At 49.2% G+C, this 26,157-nt stretch overlaps 1 protein-coding gene across 1 annotated transcript in view; it reads right to left on the bottom strand.

Annotated features, from left to right (window-relative positions):
* Positions 1–26,157, bottom strand: part of ACAP3 (ArfGAP with coiled-coil, ankyrin repeat and PH domains 3) — a 101,351-nt gene that overhangs the window by 58,019 nt on the left and 17,175 nt on the right. Inside the window, exons 4-6 of the mRNA XM_019541740.1 lie at positions 21,415–21,534; positions 20,396–20,449; positions 3,820–3,878 (exon numbers count right to left, since the gene is read on the bottom strand). Of these exons, the coding sequence (XP_019397285.1) occupies positions 3,820–3,878; positions 20,396–20,449; positions 21,415–21,534 (233 nt within the window). The remainder of the gene's footprint in view (positions 1–3,819; positions 3,879–20,395; positions 20,450–21,414; positions 21,535–26,157) is intronic.

Here is a 26,157-nt window from a genome sequence, read left to right as displayed (position 1 = left end):
CCCGGCCTTCTCCTTGGCTATTAATCTGGCTGTCATCCAACTCCCTCCTGAACAGTAATGCTAAAAATTAACTGAGTGGCTTTGAGCCGCATCCCCTGCCCCCCACCCCAAATTGTAGCAAAGAAGAAAACAAGGAGAAAGCAGATGGTGTCTCTCCACACAGCTGCACAGGGCTTGTTGGATACTCATCCACAGTTCAATTAACATGCGGCAGCCGAACACAGGGTTTCAGCTGGCCTGGTAGAAGGTGGCAGAGTGACTCATTTGGTTCAAGAGAGCCAGCCGGAGTCAGTATCTGGGCAGTAGGCCCGGGACTGCAGGAGGGGAAGCTCTTCCGGTATTTCTAGGGGCTCTTGGGGCTGGGAGGGCAGGAAATCAGGGGCGTTTCCTAGTTCGCAGCCAGAGGTAAGCTAATGGATGCCTGTACACATTAAATCAGGACAGGAGTCCCTGGAGGAGAATGGTGGGCTGATCTTTGGGACCGGAGACCTTGCATCAGTCTAGGAGGTTCCCCATTATTCACCTCCAAGAAATTCCTGATTCTGCCAAACCCATCTCACAACAATATTTCTAGCCAACTCAGGTATCTTTCAATCCGTGACTGCTTAGCAGCATGCTCCTTCCCCTGCTTCCATCCAAGCTTCAGTCATCCCACCCACATGCCTGCATCCACCCAGGTTCCTGTGGGAGGCTATCAAGGATGATGGGAGGGGTGGATCTCTGGACCGCAGAGCCTGAAAGTGAAGTCCCGAGTGGTGAGGGGAAGCAGAGGGTGTTTCCATCTCCTACTGCTCCCTTGCACTTCTGGCAAACAACTTAGAAAGGACCGTGTGTTGGAGAGCATGGAGAGGGGGAATGAAAGCCTGTCCTATTTAGGTGGCTTTCCAGTCTAGCCAGGCTGAGTGATGACCGGGATGAGTTGTTGCTCTCTGATGGCAGGTCAATGGCTGGTGCAAAAGGAGCTTGGCAGGTCACTGCTCCCTAACACAAAAAACACTGACAGGATTGTCAGCTCGGTCCTTGGACCAATGCTATTCAATGTCTTCATCAGTGACTTGGACGAGGGCATGGAGAGCACCCTGTCCAAGTTTGCAGATGATACCAAATTAGGGGGTAATTTAACACACCAGAGGGTAGGGAACGGATCCAGGCGGAGCTGGACAGGTTAGAAAAATGGGCAGAACAAAATAGGATGTAGTTCAACAAAGACAAGTGCAAAGTGCTGCACCTGGGCCAAAAGGACCACCAACACACTTACAGGCTGGGGGTGATCTTCTCAGCAGCACAGCAGTGGAAAGGGATCTTGGAGTCATAGTTGACACCAAGATGAACGTGAGTCGTCAATGCGACCAAGTGATCAACAAGGCTAACTGCACTTCATCATGCATTTCCAAATGCATGATGAACAGGTCCAGAGAGGTGATACTCACCCTCTATGCGGCACTGGTCAGGCCGCGGTTGGAGTGCTGCATCCAGTTCTGGGCACTGCACTTCAGGAGGGACGTGGACTACATGGAGAGGGTTCAGAGGAGGACACTCATACGGTCAGAGGCCTGCAGGCAAGGCCCTAGGAGGAGAGACTGAGGGACCTGGATCTCTTCAGCCTTTGCAAGAGAAGGCTGAGAGGTGATCTTGTGGCTGCCTATAAATTCGTCAGGGGAGGGCAGCAAGGAACAGGAGATGCTCTATTTACTAGGGCACCCCCTGGAGTAACTAGAAACAATGGCCACAAATTGATGGACAGCAGATTTAGTTGGACATGAGAAAGAATTTGTTTATGGTGAGGTTTGCCAGAAGCTGGAACGGGCTTCCAAGGGAGGAGGTGCTCTCCCCTACCCTGGGGGTCTCCAAGAGGAGACTGGACAAGCGCCTCGCTGGAGTCGTCTGACCCCAGCGCTCTTTCCTGCCCAGGGCAGGGGGCTGGACTTGATGATCTACTGAGGTCCCTTCAGACCCTAACATCTACGAATCTATGATTGTCCCTAACCTGCTCCCTCACCAGAGCTAGAGCAGCCACAGAGTGAATGGTCCAGGGGGACTGAACTCTCCTCTCATCCCCAGGAAAAGCTCCTTCCCATGGTGATGGAGACATTCATGGGGCAGTACCCTGTCCCCGGCAGGGTCCATGTTGGGCCTGAGTTGCATAAGCAGAGGCCTTTAGCCTCCATGGCTCTATGGTGTGGAGGCCTGGTTAGAGGATGAACAGCACCCGATGGGAGGGGTATGACCTAGCTGCTAATGTTGCTTTGTTCCCTTTCTCAGCCACGAAATTTCAGTTGCAGCTCTGGGGAATGATTTTAAATGATCCCAGTGGAAGACCCATTTCAGATACGCAACCCCAGCAATCCGTAAATCAAAGGTCCAGGCCCCATGAGTGCAGGGACTGATGGGCACGTGCAAGGGAATAATGCAGACACATTGAAATGGGAACAGCCCCCAAATGAAGGTGAAATTCCCTTTTCCGGCTGCCAGGGCTTAAGCAGATTAAATCTGAGCTCATCAGATAAATGATTAGAGAGGGGGAAGGGGAGAGCTCAGAGAGGGGTCATTGCTGGGTTTCCCCTCCCTCCCCTACACCAAACCACCCACCGCTGCTGAAGGATTCGCACTTAATTACCCGTTCCCATGGAAACCTGCTCCCTCTTAGCTGAAGGCCTCCATTGCCTCTCTGACCTATATTCAGCTGATTTGGGATCTCACGCTGCACTTGGTACCTGCCCTTGGGGAGCAAATGCTCTCAGAGTGTATACTTTAATGTAGAGGGAGCAAGGAAAGCCTGGAAAGGCCGCGGGAAGCTTGTTCCTCTCCCAACAGAGGAGCAAATTCCTAAGCAGAGGAGCAAGACCAAGTGGTTGCCCGGCTTTGGGTTATACTACACTTTATAGGAGCTCAGGATATCCAGTGCCAAAGACCACCCTCTTAGGGCATCAGGTCAGGCCTGGATTTGAGGGTACCAACATGCACATGAGATTTCAGACCACACTGCAGTGGCTAATCCCCGATACAGGGGGAAGCCATTGGCTCTGCCTGCCAGTGTTCACAGGCTGTCTAGTAATGCAGAATCACCAAAGGTCCCAGGCCTGGCTAGGGAGCCAATGTGATTTTGGGGGGCTTAGTGACACAGCTGGATTTGGAGGTGAAGTAATTTGTGGAGGGCTGTCCCCATGTGGATTTTGGAAGCTGCATTAATCTAGATCAGTAATTTTCAACCTGTCGTCCACAGACCCCTAAGGGGTCTGAGAAAGATGACTGTGATCAATCAAAAGTATGTAACAAACCCACATTTACCATTCAAAGGAGTCCACAACCCCATTCAAAAAAAATTTAGGGGTCTGCAAATGAAAAAAGGTTGAAAACCACTGATCTAGATCATTAACTAAACTGCCAATGAATCTCATCCAGGACAGCAGAAAACCCATCTTTACAGAGGCATGGTGTTGCACCCAGGCTGCACAGCTCTGGTCTATCAGCAGTGGGTTTAGTAATAGGGGTCGGTGTGGACATGGACCTGAACTTCCCTGAAGACTCGGGGCATGTTCACAGAGGAGCTTTACTTCATGTGTGGCATTAAATATGACACTAGGGAAGAAGGATGTGCACAGCACCTAGACCTAGCAGATCCCATGCAAGGTCAAGGTGAGATGACAGCACAATTACACCCCACCCCCATGGTTTCTTCCCATTGAAGACACCTTTGTCCCCAGGCAGGGCCTTGACTGCGTATGCAGCCAGCGTGCTGCAGATCTGTGTCCATCACAGATACGCAGGGTTAGTAGTTCATCGAGAAGCCCCAGGTGGGCTGGAAAGATGGGTACTCACTCTTTCACAAAGTTGTGCAGTTGTTGTCGGACTGACCTCTGAGCCTGGTCAAAAAGGATCTGAGAGAGAAGAGAAAGAACGTCATAAAGAATAAAAACAGGAAACTTTCCCCAACCTGAAGTGAATGCACAGCTCTGAGAGGATCAACTGCCCTGGCGCAATGGTTTTCCACTCTGCCAGTGCTATAGGGGAGGTTGAGGCTTAATTCTGCCTAAGGGCCCAGCTCAGCTCTTGGGTTTAGAAGGACTCCTCACTTTTACACGGGAGACATGGGTTTGATCCTCAGCCCACTTCTGCCGACTCAAAAACACTGTGCCATGTAGGGCATCTGCACAGCCTCCCACATAGAGAACAATGCAGAGGTAACAGCTTCTGGGTGCCAGCCGTCAGTGCGAGGGTGGAAAGCAAGAGCATGTCCTTGTCAAAGCTAGCTTGTTGGCTCCCCCATTTCTGCAAATGTATTGGGTGCCCTGAGTAATCTTCGGAGAAGCAAGGTGGCATTGCACAAACAGACAGCAGATGCCGAGCTGCTGCATCTGGCTATGCTGAGAAAAACAGGTTGGCTCCCCAGAGGCATTGACTACAATCCTGACCGGGAGAGTCAATAAGTGCTCTCTAGGATGCTGAGTGGTGGGACGCTGGCAGAAGGCCTGCTACCTGATGTGACCACAGTCAATTTTGAACTACTAGCATTCAAGGGTCCCTCAGCAGAAGCCTTCTGCATTCTCCCTTCCAGGATCCAGTGAAGGTCACGACGTCCCCAAGACAGCATGTCTTAACATGCACACACCCAGGGTTCCCAAGCTTTTGCAGAAAGGGGCCACTTGTACCCGTGCTTTCCTTAGGAGCTTGAGTTTCAAAAGGTGCCTCCAGGGGTGTAGGTTGTAGCCGTGTTGATCTAAGGACACAGGCAGACAAGGTTCTTTGGGTGAATCTGGTCTCTTTTATTAGAGCAACTTGAACAGTTGGGGAAAAAAATCTTAAATTTGAAAAGCTTGCCAAGAAAACAATTTCCAACTATTTAAGTTGGTCTAATAAAAGAGATCAGATTCACCCAAAGAACCTTGTCTGCAAAAGGTGCTTCCAGCTTTTTCATATTGCCAGCAGAGGGCACCATCACCTCAAACTGCACCCAGTCTCCAGATTTTAGGAATGATCCCAGGGAGTAGGGACACTGGGCTCTGAAGACACACCACAGCAAGGAGCACAACACCCCAGTCTTCCCCTGTAAGCACCAGCTCTCCACACACTGGAGATACCATGGCCACGTTCCACAGCATCTCAGGGAACGGAGGTACGACTCAGGGCTGAGTGTTGACCAAACACCGGCACATCTTGCTGCTCTGAGTTTTAGAAGGTTACAGAAAGGGACATTTCTTCTCAATCTGCCTCTTCACCCCTGGACCTTAAGCCCTGACTTGGGAGACACACAGTACCAGCAAAGGGGTGCATATAGTTCCTATGTCCCATTCACCCCTTGCACTTCTTATGGCCAAAGCCAGTTATGGATGTGGAGGGCATGTGTTCAATGGGAACAGGACTGAGACCTGCCAGACTCATGCCAAGTGTTTGGCCCATGCTTGAACCTTTTCAGACTGGGTTGTCCAGGGTTCTCCCTGAAGTGTGAGTCCTCTCTTCCAAAATCCTGCTATTCTGCTTAATGTTGGCTGCAGTTTTTTCCTTGAAGGCTGATTCAGCCCCAAGAGTAAGTTCAAAGGAAGGCTCTCAGCCAATGTCTGTGACGCTGCCACGAGACTCTGGCAAGGCCGCGGTGCAGAAGAATGATGTTTTTAACCCCCCTGTAGTAAAAGCGCCTGTTCCCACTTCAACTCTTTTCTGCACCCAGGGGCAGCCCTGACTCCCACTGCCTCTAGTAGCAATCCTGGCTGAGGAAGGCCCCAGCTTTGAGACATCATACCATGCCCCCTGCAACGGCTGTCCCTCCCTCCCTTGTCTAAGTGCATGCTGCATCTTTTTATGCAGGTCATTATGTGAGATGGCAGCTGATGAGATGCAAACTGCAGAGCTTCGGCCTTCCCAGCCAGGGATCTGTCTCTGGGAGGAAGAAGCCGTCATCCCACCCCAGGCCACCCACCGCAGCAGACACTGTGCCCAGCACAGCTGGCTTTGCCCAAGGTAGCTGTTTGCTTTGAGGACAAGAGAAGCACTGGGTTTCAGAGCAAGTCCTCTGAGTACTTCACCCTGTGCAGAGCATATTCTGGCCTCAGGACTGGGACCTTGCACCTTTAGGTCAATAAAAAGCATTCTGATCATTTACTGCATAGGAGATTTATGGATGCAATCTTCACAAAACCCAGATATTACCATGAGAGGCACTGATATTAAATCTAGTGAAAGGGCTAGTTCTAAGGACCTATCAGCTCTGAGTAACCCTTTCAGATCTCCTAGTGCTCTATGCAGACCCTTAGGATAATTACTGGCTCTAAATGCACCATCCCTAATTCTTTTCATCACTAAGCACTTGGCAAAGGAAGTCATTCCTCTTATCCCCACTTTACAGATGAGAAGACTGAGGGAAAGGGAAGTGACTTGCCTATATCCAGCCTATGGCTACCAGTGGCAGATCTGGGAGTGGAATCCAGATGTTTGAAGTCTGAAATAGAAGAGCAACAAACAGCTGGCAAGAGCACCAAAAAGAGCCAGTTAGAGCTAAGGAAGGAGGTTTTTCAAAAGTGCCAGAGGGCTTTAGGAACATAAATTGTATTGTCTTTCAGTTGGATTTGTGCTCCTAAATCCCTTAGTCTAAGGGTGAAAACTGGTCAGAACAAGGCATTTACTATGCTTGTTTTGCTTGAGGGAAAACACTGTTCTCTGATAGTCCACTGAAACAGAGCTCAGAGTGATACATAAAACAGTATTACAGTCACACCAATATCTCCAAGGGCTTCACAGACTACCAGATACGATCCAAACAGTGCAATAATTTGTAGGCAAAGGCAGCAGTGTGGGACATCTGCTCTCTATAGCTATGTGCCTCCTAATCCACTTCCATTACCAAGAGAGGGAATGATGGCCTTGGGTGGCGTGCCTGCCTGACACATTCTGACAGTACCATGAGACTTCACATCCTAATGTAACATCTCAGCGGGTCAGGGCCTATTAGGACAGAAACACATCAGAAATACTGAGTAGCCAGCCACTAAAAATAAAGAGAAGGCCCAAAGGATTGTGGATAAGAGGTTTCAGCAATAGTATTGGCTGCACCCTCAAATACATTCATTATGCAGACGACTGCAGCCAAGGATAAAGCAAGGGTGGGTGCCACCGCCTAGCTGAATACAAACAGCTAGGAATGGCATCTAAATATGAACAGATGCAAGAGGAAGGCGGGGTAGGACCTGGACCACCCACCTTCCTGGCTTCACCAATGTAAATTCTTTGCTGCTTTTGGCACCCATTTGCCCTCCTGGAAAATACTACAAGAGCTGTTGGCCTATGTTTCCCATGCAGGCTGCTCCCCAAGCGATGCTTATGTGTTGATGGCGCTTCACTGTGCTTGCAACGCTGAGCACGGAAAGGCAAACAGCAACGAGGCCATCTGGTCCCCACCTGCACCCACATCTGGAGAGCCTCCACGCTTGGCTTCCGGCAGGGTGACACATTTGCTGGAGTCGGAGAGAGCGGACGCTTGATGCTGTTGGCCATAAGAGTGCAGACAGGCTCACTTGGGGGGGATGAGCAAGTAAGCTCCAGAGCAGGAGTAGATTGGAAGGGATGTAATGTCAAAGGAGGGAGCTGGCGGATCGGCTTGCTCAGCTTGAAGGATAGCGCAAATGCCAGGGCAGTGCATTAAACAAAGCACGCGTGAGCCTAGGGATGGTTTCTTAGAGCTGCAGCAAACAGCCCGTGATCCCAGTGTCCTGATCACATCAGCTGGGGTGTCTGTCAGTTGGGATGTGACAAGGCTGGCTCTGCACACTGATGCCTGCCTTGGGAGATGGGGCAGGTCTTGCAAAGTTTCTGAATGGGAGGATGTCTCTATAGTGCACACAATATTACTACTTTCTGTGGGTGTATTCAGTATGGGTAGAAACAAGGCCGAAGCCAGGCATCGTGCAGAAAGGTATCCTGCCAGCATCCCCAGCCCTCTTCAGCCAAGCACCTCTCTCCTCCTGACCTGCAGTCGTGCTCCCGTTTCAGCCCAAGGTCCCACACAGCTCTGCCCAAGCCCCTCGCTTCTGACTAGCAGTGGTCCCCGCAGGCCTGAGTCAAGATAGCTAGATGGTGTTGTGATGGGAGCCATAATGGATAGGCATTTCATGCCAGCAAAGGCTCTTAATAAATATGCTGAGAGTCCCTCCGTGATACCAGCTCTTCTCATATTGCTTCTTCATTTATTTTGCCTGCCAAGGTCAACTGGGAAATTTTTACCAGTGGCTCCTCCATGGGATTTTCAAAACAAAATTAGCAGATGAAATGAAAACAGTTTTACAGGGTTGCTTTTTACATCCAAAATCATTCCCTGGCTTGTTCTTACTTCCCAGGCATGTTCAGAATAAATCATTTGGGCTAAGATTTTCCAGACTATGTGTCACCCCACCCTTTCTCCTCCCCTCAGCCTAGCCATGGGGATTGCAGTCCGTGACTCACCTCTGGTAACAGCACACAGGGTCCGCACAAAGATGGAGGGGGGGCAAACAGACTTCTTATCCATCTGGGGAAAAAGCAAGACCCTGAATATTTCCCCACTAACTGCAAAGACATAGGCACTGTTTGTGTTTGCTGCTATGCCAATGCACATTGCATTGAAAATGGTGGGTTCCTGGACCACTTGAAGTCCTGGGACATTTTGTCTTTGAGCTTAGTGGGCTAGGATTTCATCCCGGGAGCAGTGAGTCTGGATCAGGAAGCACAATGCGTGGTTATCTTGATGCCTGGACGCGTCCAAGGGGAGGATCCATATCGCTAAGGCTTTCGCCTCCGAGTAAATGAACTGGGAGGATTACTTTGTACAAGAAGAGAAGCTTACCCTAATTGCTAGGCAAAGCAGAAGCCCATGCAACCACCTCTGAGATGGGACATTACAACTCTCTTCAAAGCAGAGTCACCCTGCACAAGCTTTAGGGCCAGAAGTGAAAAGTAACATTTCTTCATAGAAGCAGAGCTGTTCATGGAGCTGAAATGTAATTCTCCAATTTGCCCAGTGCGTCGTGTTAAATATCTTTGCTCCAGCAAAAAGCGCCCTGAGACTGTCTGGGTCCAGAAACAGCCCAAGGTCTGGCTTATGTTTTCTATCTCCCAGTTCCCACGAGCCCCTGGTGTGCTGGGTGGTGGATACTGGATACCTTACCAACTGAGAGAGAAACACACACAACTCGGTCAAGGTAGCTGCCACGTTTCCCAGAACAGCGGCCCACCCTGCGGTCGAGGCAGCTGTGAATTATTAAACATGTCAGAGCTAGGACTGTAGTTGGCTCGGCACAGTCTGCTCCTGGCATCTAAGCCCCTTTCTTTTCTCTTCCGCTGGCTGCACTATTTAGCAGCTGTGATGGTCTCCTCTCCCTTCACATATGCCTTCTGTGACTACTTGCTCAGCAGTGTGTGATCTGTCCAAGCTGGGTGGGGCAGACCAGCCTGTGGAAAGAGCATGTGAACACCACCGAGGCTGTTCCAACAAAGGAACAAAATTAAACAATTACACCATATGGTGCATGTCTCCCCAGCCTCAGACGCTTGCTGCAGTTTACTTCCCTGCCATTCAAGTTCCTGAATCCAACAAGGTCTCTAACCGGAGAGTCCCTGAGCTCTGCTGAAGTCTTATGCATTCTGGGAACAATTTAGGGCTCAGCTCGGTCCTTCTCCTTCCAGCTATGTGAAGTGAGGCACGAGCAGTTCCTCCCAGTCAGCAGCTAGCTGGGCTTGTCTGTAGAGAGGGGCTGGGGTGAAATCAGAAGCAACCAGAGCATCCATGCCGAGATGGAAGGGAAACAGAGACAAACTCTGTCTCTAATCTGAAACAAGTGCAGATAACTTGCTCCTTCTTTTCTGGCCCTTCTGTTTCTCTTGAGCTCCAGAGGTACTGAAGAGGCAGCCCTGATATCCCTTGAAAGCCTTGCATTATTCAACCAGGAGCAGGAAGTTCTGAAAACCTCGTGAGAAAACTTGCTCTCAGTCCATTACTTCAGACCCAAGTGAATCAAATAGTTTATTGAACCACCCAGGCCTGTATTTAATGCATCTGAAGCCAGCCACCCACCTTAGGGTGATTCACTAGTAAGGATCCAGTATGTCTCCAAGCTCCAAAGCTTTCTTCTACCCAGTAGATCCGTATCTGATTGAGATGGAGCGATATCAAAAGTTTCGGGACATTAAACTCCTCCGAAATATTTTGAAGGGCTGAGTGTCTCGTGATGACATAATGATATAGATGTTGAGATGTCACAGTGCCAAGCAGAAATTCTGCATCCGTGAACATGTTCTGTGTTACGGGAACTCATATCTTCTAGCATAGGCCTAATGTGTTGTAGAAAACTACACTGGATCCCATCAGTATGGTGAGGGGCAAGCAGCTTGGAGGACTTCCCTTTGCCTGTCCTTTAGATTTCTCTCTCCCTTCACTTACAAACATAATCACCCGCAGCCCTGTGACATCTGCCATCTGCCTCACTGACTCATCACAGCTTGGGTGGCTTTTTCCTTGACAGCAGGAAATGCTTCCTGGCTCGCTCAGAGAAGCCGAGTCTCCTTTGCAGGCCGCTGCTGGATGCCCCTGACAAGCCACACTGATGAGGGAGGGATGGTTGGGGCTGTTTAAGCTTGGATGAGGCAGAGAGAATAGGGCTGGGCTGCAGAGGGCAACACTAATGTCACAGCTTCTGCATCTAAGAGAGCCTGGTGCTCCAACACTGCCATGGATGGACTTACTGGGCTCAGCCCACGTAATTATCTTGCCCCCGCATTTTCACTGGCACGTGCTTTCTTTTTTTTTTTTTTAATCTCATTGATAAAAGGGTACGTATGGATCTGGACAGACAGACCGAGACAAAGAAAAAAAAACTATTTACAGAGGCAGGTAGTACAGCTGGAGGAAATTTTTCCCTATTTTGATTTTTTTTCAGTGCCATTTTTGCAACGAAGAGAAAGTTTCATAAAAAGTTGCCCTGAAAACTGCATCCTTTTTTTTTTCCCCCCCACAGATGGACACATGGATGTTCACACTCGCTCCTTCCTTCCTGGATGGTTTATTACTTCATATACATATTGTTAGCACGTTCTCATAGAGCAGGAGGCCACAGAAGTGCCATCAGCCCCAAATGACTCTCCTTTCATATTAATGCTACTGGAGGGGGAATGAGGTATAAAGGCAAAGTGCTTTCAACCCCCACTCTCACAGGCAGAATTTCCCCTGAAGGGCTCTGTGGCTCGGGCAGCTCTTGTGGATTATAATGCAACCAGAAACACCCTCTGGAAGGGTCTGTGATCCACGTCTCCTTATAGCCCCGACGTATTCCTTCAATAATTGCCTCTCATGGGTTCTGGCGACTGGAGCTCTGCTCCTGGGCTTTGAAATCCGCAGCAGGGGGATGAATCACTGTGTATTACATGGCCAAGTCTCTCTCATCCCCTGCGTGCACAGCAAGTCCTGCTGTAAATAGCCACCCAGGGGACCAGCTGGAATTGGCTGCTAGCAGAGCTGGCCTGAACAAAATTTCCCTGAAAGCTATGGTGTGGCTAGGATTAGGGATCAGTCACTTTAAGCCAGGTGAAGCCCAGGGTACGAATGCCCCTGCAGTGGGGTGTAAACTCTGTGGTTTGGACCCAGCTGTATTTAAAATGGGTGGAGCTGGCCCAGAGGCAGAGCTGGGGCTTGTCTCCTGGCCTCATGAAGAGGGTAGGGCATGAGGTCTGCTTTCTGACTTGCACAACTCCCCTGCTGCCTGGAGACCGGGGCAACTGCTTGCCCCTAGCACCATTCCTCTTCACAGTTTCCTTCCATAAACTTCCTCCAGTCCTTCCTGATTACATCAGGGGGAAGAGGAAAAACCACCCATGTCTCCCCCACCTCCCACCCTAGTCTCTGGTCAGAGTGGTGCTGGGAGGCCCAGAGGTCGTCTTTCAGTCCAGCTCTGACCCCTCCATCTGCCCGAGGTCTCTGGGGAAGACTGTTCACATCAGAACAGCTCCAGCTTGTGCCCATATGTGGCTTGTGTTGTAGGTGATGGTAAAATCACCTCTGCTCCTTGATGAAGAGCCAAGTCACAGCCGCTCCATGTTGTGCTGCCTCCCCCTCCTACAACCTGTCCGTCATCTTCTCACCGTTTTAATGTGATGCTGCAGCCCTGAGCAATGGACGCATTGCACAGACTTTAATCTGGGCAGCACGAAGCGGTTAGCACAAAGCACAGGCACCTGCGTCCACTCTTGGCACGCGCTGGGCAGGATTATGCTACCTCTACAGTAGCATTGTAGTCTGATTAGACAAGTGACTCCACTGGGCAGAACAACTGCCCTTGACAGCATGGAAGGAAACTGGGATTTCTAATCGCACTGCTGCTGGGGGACCCCTCTCCAGTTCAAGCGTGTGGTTTTAATACTCTTGAGTAATGGTCTGTAGGAAACATCCGTGAGCTACTGCACTGATGTAATTCTAAACACCACTGCACAGCCTCTTCGCTCACAGTCCCACAGGCCATAAAGCTATCGATCCCAAACTGACAGAGGCCTTCTGGCTCCTTTAGCTACAAGCAGATCTCATTACACTTGCATTTAATTATGATTACCAGGCTCTGTGTAAAAAAAAGAGGAAAAGGTTGTTTTCTCACATTTAATGGCCCGGCAAGTTGTTCATGCCTTAGAACAACAGTCTGCAACCTGTTAAGGATGTGGGCCAGATTGAGTCACCTGGGGTCAGAGGCATGGGGGTCGGGGACAGAGGCGAAGACCCAGGTGCTGTCATGCTTTTCCCAACGGTAGCAGGAGAATAAGCTGGCTGCTTAAGCTCCCTGCTGCCAAATGCAAAGGAAGCCCCATGTCCACAGACCGAATCAAAAGGTCCCAGGGGCCAGATCTGGCTTAGGGATTCGTATACTTCTCTGGGGCAGATGGAAGCCAGGGAGAGGGATAGCAAGGGGGCACTGCACAGCAGCTTCAGGTGCCATCGGGCAAGCATCACATGCCTACTGGCCTGAGCATGGAGCAGCACAGATGGGAACAAATGGAGAGGGAATAAGGGAAAGAGCAATCCAGGCCAGCTCCAAAGCCACTCCATGCACTTCCCTGCATGACACTGAGCAATGACACACTCCATCGATGGCATTCAGGAGAGATGCCACAGACTAGCAAGGAGTCATTCGTTGGCTGAGCAGTGACTCTCAGGACTGTGGTTATGGGTCAGGCTGCCTGGGTCTTCCCTCAACCTTGCAGGTAGAGAGGAGCCAGGCCCTGCCGTAGCAGAGGAGCAGTGCCTCAAAGGAGGGGATGAGTGCCCAGAAGCCTTGCAGCTCTCCACAGCCTAAACCCAAAAGGTAAGCTTGGCCTCTGGCCACACTGAAGGGCAGGACCGTGGCTGGCAGCTGACAGGGTAGCATCTGTTTGCAGACAAGCAAGGAGCACTTCCAGCATGAAAGGACTCGGCAAACCATAGTCCAAATTAATTCATGCTGGTGTTTTTGGAGGGAAGGGGCAGGGGGAACCACAAGGGCCTAGAGCAAAATTCCAGTTTGTGCCAGAGGGTAAAAGAAAATTGTTCATCTCCTGCAAGCTGCATGGAAAGGGAGCTGCGGGGCTTCAGCTGCCCAGGATGCCACCCCTCGCTCTATTGCTCTGCTGCAGGTGCGGGCAACTTACTTCCTTGCCCTGGGTCACGAAGACCCAACCAGAGGAGCAGCACAGGGGAAGCAGAGAAGTGACTTCAGCAACTAGGAAGGTAGACGACTCTGTGTAAGGACATAACTCCAGCCAGTGCAGCCTCCCATTGTGCTCCAGAGACTTGTCCAGCATGGACTGGACAGGGGGATTTATGTAGGACATAGGTGGGATACAGACCTTCAGCATCCAGCAGGTGAAATCAGTGCCAGATTATGACATGCTGAGGACCTAAGCTATGTCCATCTTAAGAGGCCCCAATACAATAAAAATAAAAAAAAAAACCCCCACCAAAAACGGATTTTCATAAAATTTTAAGATGAATTATTGTTATTTCTGCACAAATTTATGAACTCGGTAAGAATAACAACTGTGGAGCCATGTAGATTTATATTTTTGTCATATTAGAATGAAATTGTCCAGGTTTTTTTTTTTCCTTATTTAGAGGCTCCTCGTATTGTAAGGCCCAAAGCTGTAGTTTAAGTAGCATAAGCCTAAATCTGACCCTGGGTGAAGTGACATGATTTGGGAATCAAATGCCAAGATTCTTCCCCAAAGAAGGGCCTCAAGACTTGGCTGAAAGCTGTTCACACTGTAAAGAGAAGATACAATTTCCCACGCAAGTTCATTAGGAGCCATGTACCTAACTACCCCCGAGTGCCTTGGAAAATCTGCCCCTAAGCTCCTGAGGGGCACAAGTTACAGTCGGTCCATTCACAGAGAAGACCCAGTTAAATGCAGTGCACTAGCTGAAGAATGCATTGATCCTAATAAGGATACAACATAAAATAAACTGTTCTAAAATCTTATCCCCTGCAGCCTTTGATCTCCCTTTGGGGAATGGCGCAGCACTGTCCTAGCACAAGAGAAGGGGAGTCTCATCAGACTTTTCCAGCAGCGGGGTGGAAAACACCTCCTCTAATTACTGACCTGTAATGCTTCCTTCCTGGAGGTGCTGAAGTTTTGCCATGAGGGTGCTTGGGGTGGGGGATCCTTTATAATGGAGATCTTTTCTCCATTTCTACTGTGGACCTCCTAACAGAGCCCAAGTGTCATCAAAGGGCCAAAGTACACATGAATCAGACCTTTGGACTGACATTAGAAGGAAGAAGTGGGCAGGCTGCATGATCCTAAAAATGATTTCTGCCATGGGAAGGGGTGAGCCGACCACCCCGGAGGAGCAAATTCCCTCTGTATCCATACTATGGGAAGCTGCAGTGAAAGAATCAGGCTCACCACCATCTTGTCTTGGGCCTGTCTTAGAGGAGACCCACTGACCAAGTCACTCTTTGGCTTCTCGGCTGAAACCACCAATGAGAACAAGAGCTGCAGCATGCCTCAAGATGTCAGCATTGCAGCACGAGTGGGAACCAGTGCTACAGCCCACGGTGCAGTTGAGCTTTGTATTTCGTGGCTTGAAGCATACATTTCTAGAAGGAATGTCTTGTTTTGTTTAGGATTTTGGAAGGTTATTCTCTCCAGAGCAGGCAGTGAAATTAGTCTCCCTGCCATATTGCTGGCATGTTACAGAAACACTTCCTCTGGGCTGCTGAGAGCAATCACCATTCCCTGCAAACTCAGCCAAAGCCAACAAGCCTGGATGAAGAATAATGAGTTCAAGGTATCTCAGACCCTGACCTTATCCTTTATTATCATGGCCATTGTGTCTTCTTGTCTTGCCTTCTCTTCTATGCTCTCTAAAAAAAAAAACAAACACACTCTCCATAAACAGTCGCCCACGTGAGCCACACTTGGTGGTCAGCACATCCGGCCTGCGGCATGCCACACACCACCCCCACCGACCCACGCTGTGTTCCTGGTTCCCCACAGGCAACAATCTGTATCCAGGAGGGTCAAGCAAGAATGCCACCAGCTACTCCCTGCTTCCTCTTCCACTTTTCCAAATCAGCTGGTATCAAGGCTGGAGGAGACGGATTGCTTCCTACGCAGCGTGTGGCTTTGATCAATGCAAGGCTGCTCTTTGCACCATATTTTCCTAGTGCTCAGCTAAGTAGGTTGACTGTGGTTGAGGCTTTGGGATTCCTCTGGAGAGAGGGGTTTTTTTTTTTCCATGGAACAAGCTTGTTTTCTCATACGGTGCCTTCCTTGAACTCCACCCGGCAGCAAGGCCCAAATTCTCCTTCCATTTACACTGGTGCAATCCCACAGAAAGAAGCACGGTTGTACTGGTAGAGGCCAGCGCAGAATTTGGTTCCTAGCTTTTCTATATGGATTAAGCCTGTTGCCCTTGCTCTCCCCACCCCTCTGCTCTTAACCCCACCCTACCATCCCCTTTATTTTGGGAAAAACTGATTAAGATGTTCCTGTTTCTCCGAGTCCTTACCTGGCCTCTGTCAGTACAGCACCAGAGCACATCAGCATCATTAATGTACATATCTAGGCAACACTCACTCCAAATTAACTCCATTTTACAGATATGGAAACTGACGCTTAGCAACAAAAAGGGACTGGACTGCGATCACAGTGGAGGACAATGGTGAAAGGGAGAGCTGATCCCTCATCACCTTGATCCCAGCTCAGTGCCTTAACCACAAGATGCTGCTTTTGCTCCTATATCCCTTTGGGTCAGCATTTTTCCCCGTTGCTTATGTCCCATATAAAAGCTGGAATGCTTTGAAGCTCCAGCTTGCTAGTCCTCCCCATTCATTAAAGCATCTCCTATGTGGATTTTGCAGAGTTGGCCTAGATGCAGGGATCCCTTCCAGGCCAATACTCCAGCAATAAAGTTAAGAACAAGCTCTTCCAACTGTTTTTAGGGATTCTTCCTTCTTTTCAACTTGTTCCAGTTGTACATACTGTCCTGGACACATGCCTGGAGTAAGCACTGATTGCTGCTTCAGAGCTGACATCTTTGCACATAGATGAACCGAGATATTCATACACACACACACACACACAGAGACAGCAGCAGAATCACTAAAAATAACTGTAAATTGTACAGGCACCATGGCCAACTCAAAATGCTACAGTCACTCCAAAGACATTTCCTGCAGAAGGCTCTCAAGCTGAAGCACAGTCTAGGGATGACTGATGTGCTCCAAAGCACGTGGAAAGCCAGTGTTCAGACAAGGGTTTTCCCTTGTGCATGCAGCTGGTGAAAGTGAGATTCTGGCATTTCAGAAAAGCATGCTCCCAGGCAGTTGGGAATTTGGGAAGCGCTCCTGGCAGGACAGTGAAGGCTCCAAGGGAAAGGGTTGGACTACAAGAAGCACCACAAAGTTATAAAGATGGCCCTTCCGTACTCTTCACCCCTGCCACTGTTAGCGTGGATAACGTGGACCTCTGGGGTGTAACCCTGGAGAGCTAAGGTAAACAACAGTTTTAAGAAAACCCTGCACATCTCACCTACTCATTAACAAAAGACCCTTTCCAGCTTTACACAAGTCAAAACTGTGGGGGGGTTTCAGGTTCAGCCCTGCACCCACCAAGCTCAACAGTAAAGCTCCCACTGAATTAACGCTCATTAGCAAGAGTGCACTAATCAATGCATAGACGCGCCCAGGGTAAAGAAAAGAAGGAACCCTTTGGTCTCAGAATCCAGCCCTCCCCTGCACTACTGCATGATCTGAAAAATTCCCACTTCTACCACACTGCCAAAGTATCTTGTCTACTGGTAAAGGAAAGACACTAAGACAGTGACTCTGCTATGCAGCGATCCACAGCCAAAGCAGAGACCAAGATCATCCAGGTGCCTAGTGATTCGGGTGCTTCCACGTGTGGAAGTTTGAACTGAGACTCCTTACAGGGGCCTGAGTTTTCAGAGGGTGGGTGCTCAGCATTGCCAAGAACCAGGCCCCAACACAGGGTCTCAAGTTGGAAAAACAGAGGCACTAGTCACACTGGGGGATCTTGGCCCAGACTAGCTAATGAAACTAAAATGGAGCAGCAATTTCCCACAACAAGGACTCTGAGACCTTGTTCGGTCCTCCAGCATATGGATGTGACCATCACTGGAGCCTGGGTGGACCTCAGGGGAAAGCCTGCGCCTAACGGTTGGTGCAAAGTAGAAGATGGAAAGACTCAAAGCCTGGGCCTGTTCTGACCAAAGAGGAGCTTAGCTCATGCTGCCAGTCAGCTGGCCTAAATGCAGCTCTCACTGCAAGCTGTAGTTCCCTCTCCTCTCTGCCACATCCTCTGTGGTCGCTACACTGGTTTTAATTAGCCAGTCTCCTCTGAGGTTGCATATTTGGCACTTGTAGCTCAGTAAATTGCATGTTATTAAATATTACTAGGATGTTGCAACCTTCTGTGGGCACAAGGCAGGCAACTGGATCCTGTGCCTCTACCAGAACACAGGCCTTTGTCTTTGGTCCTCATTCTTTGCCTGCTCTCACACATGCACGCGCATTTGTCGCTCTTTCTTTTGCACACACGCCCCTCTTGCTGTCTGTGGCGTGCATCAATCACTGTCTTTCTCTGGCTCATTCTGCCCTAAAAAGTTTTGCCAGCACATCTGTGCTGGTTGGGAGTGCGATATTATTTTCTTTTCTTTCAACAGACTTTGCTGTGCTAGCAGAAAGCAGTTATACTGGAGGGGGAAAAAATCTTTGGCTGGTATAGGTTATGCAGTTGCTTTGCTGGCAACACTTTTATATGCAGATAGTCTCTCTCATGCACAATGTCTCTTATCCAAGTATTCCCTTTCCCTCGCTCTCATATCCCTACAAACTCTTACCCCTTCTCTCTCATGTTACATGCAGACACAAGCCAGGTCTGCACAACAAATGGAGGCCAGCATAATTATATTTATTGGTCACTGGTGTAATGCGGATTGACGTGCGATCTGTACGGCTGTGCTGGCTTCATCCCTTAGTGTAGACAGAGTTATGCACAAGTTTCATATTCCAAGTTGCAGCCACATTAGGAACACTTTGGATAGTGTACCAGGTGAGACAGCTGTATCAGGAAAGGCTCCCAAGTATAGACCTGACCTCAGCCGTCTCTTCCCAACCCCTTTTTACCCTCTCTCTCTCACATGCACTCACACTCAGATGGTTTTATTCAGCCCTTCACTGCTGGCTTTCTGCATCATGTGTTTTAACCTCCTCCCCATGGCATGTCCTATGAGGAACTAACTCTCCCAACCTGCTTCCCAAAGAATAAAATGGACTCATTGCTGCTTTGCCTTCCACCCAATACAGTTAACCTGAGTCCTGAAAGCACACATCATCCTCTTTCTAACATAAAGTGACAGGAGCACTGTGGGATAAAACTGGGTCACTCCAGTACTGGCACCCTGAAGCTTTCTTCGGTTTAAAACATTTGAATCGATTATGAGCTTCTGTGCTTAAAATATTGTAGGGCTGGCTCAGAACCAGAAGCACCTTTGTACTTTGCAAGGGCCATAAATACTCTGCCCATGTGTCTGGTCTGGAGAAGACAGCAGGATCTCTCTACGGAAGAGCTCTGGTACCGAGATTCAGCGTGGTTAGGGGATCAGCCTGCTCCTAGGCATTTCCTTCCATCTTATGGCAGCATTAATATAGTCCGCTTTATCCATCTGGGGTCCCTGCTTTGGAGTTGCATTTAAATGGACTCTCAAGCACAGTGCAAAGCTCCAAAGCACATTCTGCTTTGGGAACAGCCAAGCGACTCTCCAAGTCATTCTGCTGGCTGGGGAAGAGCTACATCCTGATGGGAAACCAGTGTGTCCTGGCCTTGCTCTCTCCATCTGGAATCCATGAGGGGCTCTGAAAGTGAGCGGCATCAGGGCTGGGGGTCCTTCAGGACCCCATCTGTTCCTGCACTGGCCTCACAAGGTGCCTCCAGTACAATCACAAAAGAAGAATGATTCATCTGCACCACAGGACTATGCACGTTTGCTCTTTCCGTTTAGGGACGAATGTTCTAGCTCTTCCCCTGACACTGGTTTTATGACCTTGACCCTCTGGCGGCTGCAAGTCCGCAGTGAAAGCTTTGAAATGTCAAGCAAGGATGAGAAATGTGCCCTGCGTTCTCTCCTCTGCTCCCTGACGCGCTGCTGGCTGCCCCAGACACCACAGAGGGCCGCAGCTGCCTTGAACAATTCTCAGACCATGCATAGCTTTGGTGGCTGGAATGGGCAATGCACAGCGGATGCTTCATCAGATGCATCCTGCTATGGAAGCTAAGGAGCCTTACAACAAAGAGAGTGGGGCGAGCAAAGCTGTAGCACCCAATACCTGGAATGGTGCTGAAAGCATCTTCTTCACATCACCGTGCAGAGCATTAAAGTCCTGTGTGTTTGGCTGAAGACATTAGGACAAGTCCTGCCCTCGGAGACCCACACCCAACCCCACTCACTAATATCATGCATACGGTCCTCTACAAGCCACACGGCGACACCTGTAGTGGACCCCCATGGGCCACAGCAGTCACGCAAGCCGATATAAATCCACAGATCGATGTACCCATGCAGCCCACTGCACTGACTGATGCACACAGTGCGTGACTGCTGGCCATTGTGCATATGCAGTAATCCCACTGACTAACAGAGGCAGAACTTGGCCTACTGGACACCTCCCAGAAAGGGGAGAACCTCTTACACATGACAGGAACCTCTCTCTCACATCTGCTGCCAAGAAAGCAGAAAATGGGACCTTTTCAAGAAAACTCTCCTAGACCCACTGTGGTGTCATTGCTGCCTGACTGAACACCAGCAGATCATCACGTAGCCTCTAAAGAACAAGGTAAGACCATTACAGGTTCGCCCCCAGCATGCAAAGAACATGAGAGTAAGATGGCACCTTACCATGTGATAGTTAATCATTTCCTGCAGGCTGTCTCCAAATTTGTCAAGGCACTCCTGTGAAAGAAGCAAGCAGGCGGTTAATGGAGCAGCTGCCCTTCTTCCCCTCCTCTTTCCAGTTTAGTGCTGAGCACAGCACCCCCCTGGTTATTGCTTTTGCACGACAGTTCTACGTGTTTCCTAAATAACTAATGCTCGCCGACCCAGATTCGAAGGACCTTGTCTGCATTCTGGCTTCTTAAAAGCACAGTTCCCCTTGCAAACCTTTTAGCGATGAAAAAAAAAAAAATCAGGGGATTTTTCTTCCAGACACTGAATCTGCCCTGTGTGGGACTAAAATGACGCATAGGTTTTAAGCAAATCTGAGCAGGCATAAACTTCACCCCCAAGGATTTGATATTCAGAATATCTAGACCATACATAGCATCTGAAGAGCCAGCAGTGAAATGGTTCTCATGGATTTATGGGAGATTTTGATACGATTTATGACCCCAAATGAGGCTAAGAGTTGGTCTGATTTCCCTGCTTTTGATGGGGAAAGTGTTATCATATTGCTGCAATGATCTCCAAGCACTTTGCAAATATTAATTTAACCTCACAGCCATTTCCTTTTCAGTGGCCCCTCCAGGAAGTGAACCCATTTCACTCAGAAAGATAAGCTGAGTCACATGGAGCCCCCCCCCACTACGTCTTCCCTTTTCAGGGCTTTAGAATGAGACTGGCAATGGTAAGCAGGACAAAAATGTTCAAAGTCCTGCTTCTCAATTCTGCCACTCCATTCCCTAGAAACATGCATGTACAGGCTTAAAGGTACCAACCTAATAAATAACAGCCTAAAGTACCATTTCACACTGTAAAGCATCCCTCTAGCAATGGGGGCTGCTAGCCTCTCTTGGAAAACATTTGCATTCGCTCAGATTACAGCCAGTTTCCAGAAATACCCCTCCTGTCTTTAATGCCATTCGCTCGTGCGTTGTCCATCTCTCAACAAGTTTGCTGCCCACCACCCCAAAGAGACTCACTGAAATCATTTCGTCCTTCTTGCATTGCTGAGACAGGTCTCGGACCCCGCTGACAAAGTGTTTGTTGGTGGTGATGTAGGCTTTCCCAGCCTCAATCATTCCACTGCATAGCTTCACCAGCTGCAGAGAGAAGGGGAGGGAGAGATGTGAGTGGGGACAGTCGTACGGAGTTGGGCAAAGCATTTGCAAGCAAAGTGGACTTGCAAGTAAGATTGCAGACTCAGGCTTGCTGCTTGTGGTAAGAGCAAGGTTTGAACCCAGGACTCCTTCTGCAGCTAAAAGCAAAAGCAAATACAGCTTGAGGCAGGTTAGCAGATCTACTGACTGGCAGCAGTAGATATGGGTTGCTCCAAGTGCATGACTCACCCACTGGAGAGAAATAAAAATCCCCAAGACAAACTGACACCAGAAAACCTCCCCTGAAGCATCTTGCAAATTTTAGTCTGAACTATTCTTAGCCTGAAAATTCAAACTGAAGTCTCATTCTTTGCTGTCTTCAAGAAAGGCACAGACGTTCAAACAGGGACCAGAACATAATACTCACATGACTTCAGTGAGTAAGCCTGTAGCATGAGCAGGGGAGGATGTCTGGGCCCAGATTCAAGGCTCAGCCCAACAGCGCTACCAACTTAGCACTCCCGTTGCTCTGTGCAGTGCTATTTGGGGGTTCCTACTGACTAAGCGCCTGCATTAAGGACCCCATGTCCATTTTCTACCCTAAATACTTGGCTATTGTCTGCTGACATTTCTGCCATTGCAACACGCAGCATTTTTTTGAGGTTTGCCTGGCCAATTCCTGCCCTGTGGTGCCACAGGTGGGTGCATGCTGCTTCTTTGAATGACTCCCTTGCCACTGCAGACAGCTCAGGTCCTTGGGGGTGCACAAAGACAGTGAGACAACGCCAATTTACCCCCAGTCAGGATCTGGCCCTCATGAGTGCAAAGTGAAGCTTGGAACCATGCCCCACGTGCCATGGCCAAGGTGTTTGGTTGAGGAGGGCTGCAGAGCCAAGGGGTGCCCTACTCTGAGAACAGGGGGCATTGCAGGGTCTATGAAGCTGTCACACAGCAGCTGCTCAGGAAAGGAAGGGGAGGCTCCTTATCGCATTGTCAGGCATGGAAGGAGCCCCCACCAGTAACAGGGAAGTCTAACCAGGCTGTCACAAGCCAGGAGGGGCCCTTAAGAGCATCTTATGCCTCCACTCCCACCTGTGCCTGCTTGGCTTCTCAGAGCCATGCCATCAGGACACAGCAAGGCCTGCTTAGGCCAAGTTTGAGGGCTTGGTGCCTACTTGGGGTGCCTGTGTGCAGAGAAGAGCTTGGTTGGGGATATCTGAGGACAGCTCAGAGCTTGCAGGAAGCTGGGTAAGCTGCTCTGTGTGCTGGGTGCTCTTGGCTAGTACTTGTAGCAGGGGCAGGTAGGGTAGCTGCCTGAAGATGTAATACAGAAACCTTGCATCTGAAGTGCAGGACTTAGCAGGTATTCAGGTTGCAGCCATATTGGTCTAGAGGCAAAAGGAATCAGAACTCATGGTAGATGGGATCTCTTTTATTAGACCAACTACATTTTTGCAAAATAATAATTTCTTTTTTGCAAAAATTTAGTTGGACTTAGCAGGGGAACTGCAATTCCTGGCAGCAGTGAGAAGCAGCCCCCGACACCCAGGGAAAAGCCTGAACTGTTGCACAGCCCCTAAGGATTTGGGACTTTCCTTGCTTTGGAAGGAGTGGGTTTTTTTGATCTGGCCAAACAGCCTGCCCAGCAAAGCTCTCTTGGGATGCGATTACATGCCTGATGATGAAGCAGCAAAATGCACCCTGGCACTGGACTGGAAGGCGAGTAGCTGCAGCTGTGTGTTTGCAGGTAACTTGTACTCTGGAAGCACTTCGTTGATGCTAATCAGCCCCCAGGCCCATGTGTCAGAGCTCACCTGCATGCGATTTGTCCTGAGTGTTACCCAGCAGCTGGGTGCTTCATGCGTAGCATACAAAGGAACAAGGGTGGAGGTGGTGAGATTCTACAGTCCTGATGAACCATAACCTCTGAGGCAGTGGACTGAAGCTGGTTTTAAACCTGCATAATGTGCCTACAACCAGGCACTGGGATTCCTGTCAATTTGGGAGGATGCTAGCTCTTGCTTTCCTGGTCACATGCATGTGTTACAGTGGCTGAAAGGACTCTTGAAAGCTGTGTCTGCACTGTGTATGACTTAACATTTGCTTGGTGGGCTTTAGAAGGTCCTTGCTCCAGGGAAGCTGGGGCTCAGCAACTTTAAAAACAAGTATGCAACTCGTTATGCTGGAGAACCACGTACCCCAAACCCACTTCTGTTCCTGCTTATATCCAGCACATGCTGTAATAATTCAGTTGAAGCCCAGGGTGCTACTTGAGCAGTCCGACAGCAAGAATGAGGCCACTTCCTTGCTCCAGGAGCAAGTCTTGAACCACAATAGCCAGCTTCTGTAGGCTGTTTCTTGCTGGGAACCCCCCTCCTTGAGGTCCATTTGTCCTAATTCAGTTACAGGAAGCATGTCCAGCCCCCAAGAGCCACCCACGTGCACCGCAGACCCCTGAGCACACCTAGACTAACTGCTTGCTGACTACAGCATTCATCTAAGCATGTTTTAGACCTTTTCACCCTAGGACTGCTTTTCTGCTTACGGCCAAAGCTCCTGACGGAAAGCAGGAAAGAGATCAAAAGAACTCATGGATTCTCTTTGTCATTTTAGAACCACAGCCCAAAGCAACTTTCCCACCATGCACAGTTTGGGCTGCTCAAAAAAAAAAGGGGGGGGGGGAGGGGAGGAGGGAAGTATTCATTTCCTAGTGTCATAGATGTTAGGGGCTGGAAGGGACTTTACAGATCATTGGGTCCAGCCCCCCGGCACTAGGGAAGAAAAGACACCTGGGATCAGATGACCTCGGCAAAGTGGGTGTCTGTCAAGATGCTTTTTGAAGATCAGCGGGGTGACAAAGTTGGGGTTATTCAGAATGTTTTACTGCAGTTCAGGGCTTTCTGGCAACATGGAGAAAAAAAAAAGCAAAACTGTGGACAAGCATTTTGGAAATTAAGAAATTGTCACTTGTTTGTGTAATGATTATAAAGTCATTTTTGTCTAATCCTAATGAGAGAGATGTATTCCTTTATTTATTGACCAATTCTCCCCTTAGCCCCTGGGGTGAGAGCAGATCTCCCCAGCTGTCTCCAACAGACAGCTTCTGAATCCAGTTCTTGTACTTCTCTCATTCTGTTGTTCACAAAGTTTTAGCAGAACAGGCTAGCAGGCTCGTACTGCTCCATCCAACACCAAAGATAGAAAACAAACTGATCCAGCTTCTATTGCATCTGGAGCCCAGACGGACTCAAGGAGCGTTCAACAGATCCTTTGGAAAGGAAATCCAGCTTTCTCTGCAACGTGGCGGTTTCTAAAATACCTCCTTGTGCGCACACATGCACAGCCAAGGCTGTGTTGCTAGTAGCTGAGGGCCACGCAACCTGAGCACACTCTGAAATCGCATTCCCTCGCTTTGGAAAGACTCCTGAAATACTAGAAAGCTTGGGCACCGCTGGTAGGAAATCAGTCTGCAACAGCTGGAGGCTAACCTGAGGTCAGCCTATGTGAGCGAAGGAAGCATCTGTATTTAAACTGCATTAGAAATAACTGCTTCTGCCTCTAACTGGAGAAAGCAATTAAAAACTGAAAAACCCACCAAACCACAGGAAGTTCAGAGAGTTCAATATTCAGTCTTAAGAGCCAGGTTCTGACTCCCATGTTTACACTGAACACTAGTACCTTATTCCATAATTTTTCCCTGAGAGGAAGACTGCAACTGTAGGCTGAGCACTGAACTAGAGTAAGGAAACGCAGGTTCAGTTTCTGATTCAGATGCAGATGTCTGATGTTACCTAGGACAAAGCACTTGAGTGGACACAGGTGTGTTCTCAGGATATCTCCACTGATGACTATAAAACATGCAAACACCATAAGGGCATGTGCAAATCTAGACAGAGTGCTGCGCTACGTAACAACGACCAAATCTTGCTGAAATTGAGAGGCGAGTCCAAAAAGAAGTGAAGTGAAATGGCTTTGAAGTTCAATGACCCTTCAGATCCAAGTCAACCTCATCTGTCCTGATGCCAAGCTTGTATTTCTGATCTTGTTGCATAGTTGGCCGAAAATATGCACGGAGTATTTAACTGTTTAACTCAGTCCCCGGTAACTGCTCTGGGCCTGATCTTGGTGCTAGTGAAGGGTTCCAGATGGGCAGTCCAAGAAACTAAATTCCCGTATCCACAGTGGCAGTAGCACTTCCATTAAGACAAGCTTTCCCCATGCTAGGCAGCTAATGTGCTTTGATCCCGTCTCTGAAAAACCAACTTGAATGGTTCGTCTGAGCCTCTCTGGGGGGTCACCAACACATGAAGACACCTGTCCCGAGAACTCAAGACTAAAACCATCCATTCATTTCCTACAGGCTGCTGACCTCCAAGAACTTGTGGCTTAAACCAGGCCACCTTCCCCATCCTGTGCCGGATTTCCCTTTCCATCTAACAGCATGCAGTCTCTGCTAAGAATTCAATAGTTTCTCGGCTTCCTCCACCACGTTTCTGTCCGTCTGTTCTCATTCAGAAACATCTTGGCTGGTGTCTCAGAGTGAGGGGAGTAGGGTGGGAAAACAGCCTTCCATCAGTAAGCCTCTTGACTGAGATCCAAGCCTCTTTCAGCACTTCTCTCCCTGCC

Source organism: Crocodylus porosus, unplaced genomic scaffold, assembly GCF_001723895.1.
Source record: "Crocodylus porosus isolate Cpor-Errol unplaced genomic scaffold, CroPor_comp1, whole genome shotgun sequence".
In the NCBI taxonomy this organism is placed as follows: domain Eukaryota; kingdom Metazoa; phylum Chordata; order Crocodylia; family Crocodylidae; genus Crocodylus; species Crocodylus porosus.
This window is presented reverse-complemented; position numbering and strand designations above follow the sequence as displayed.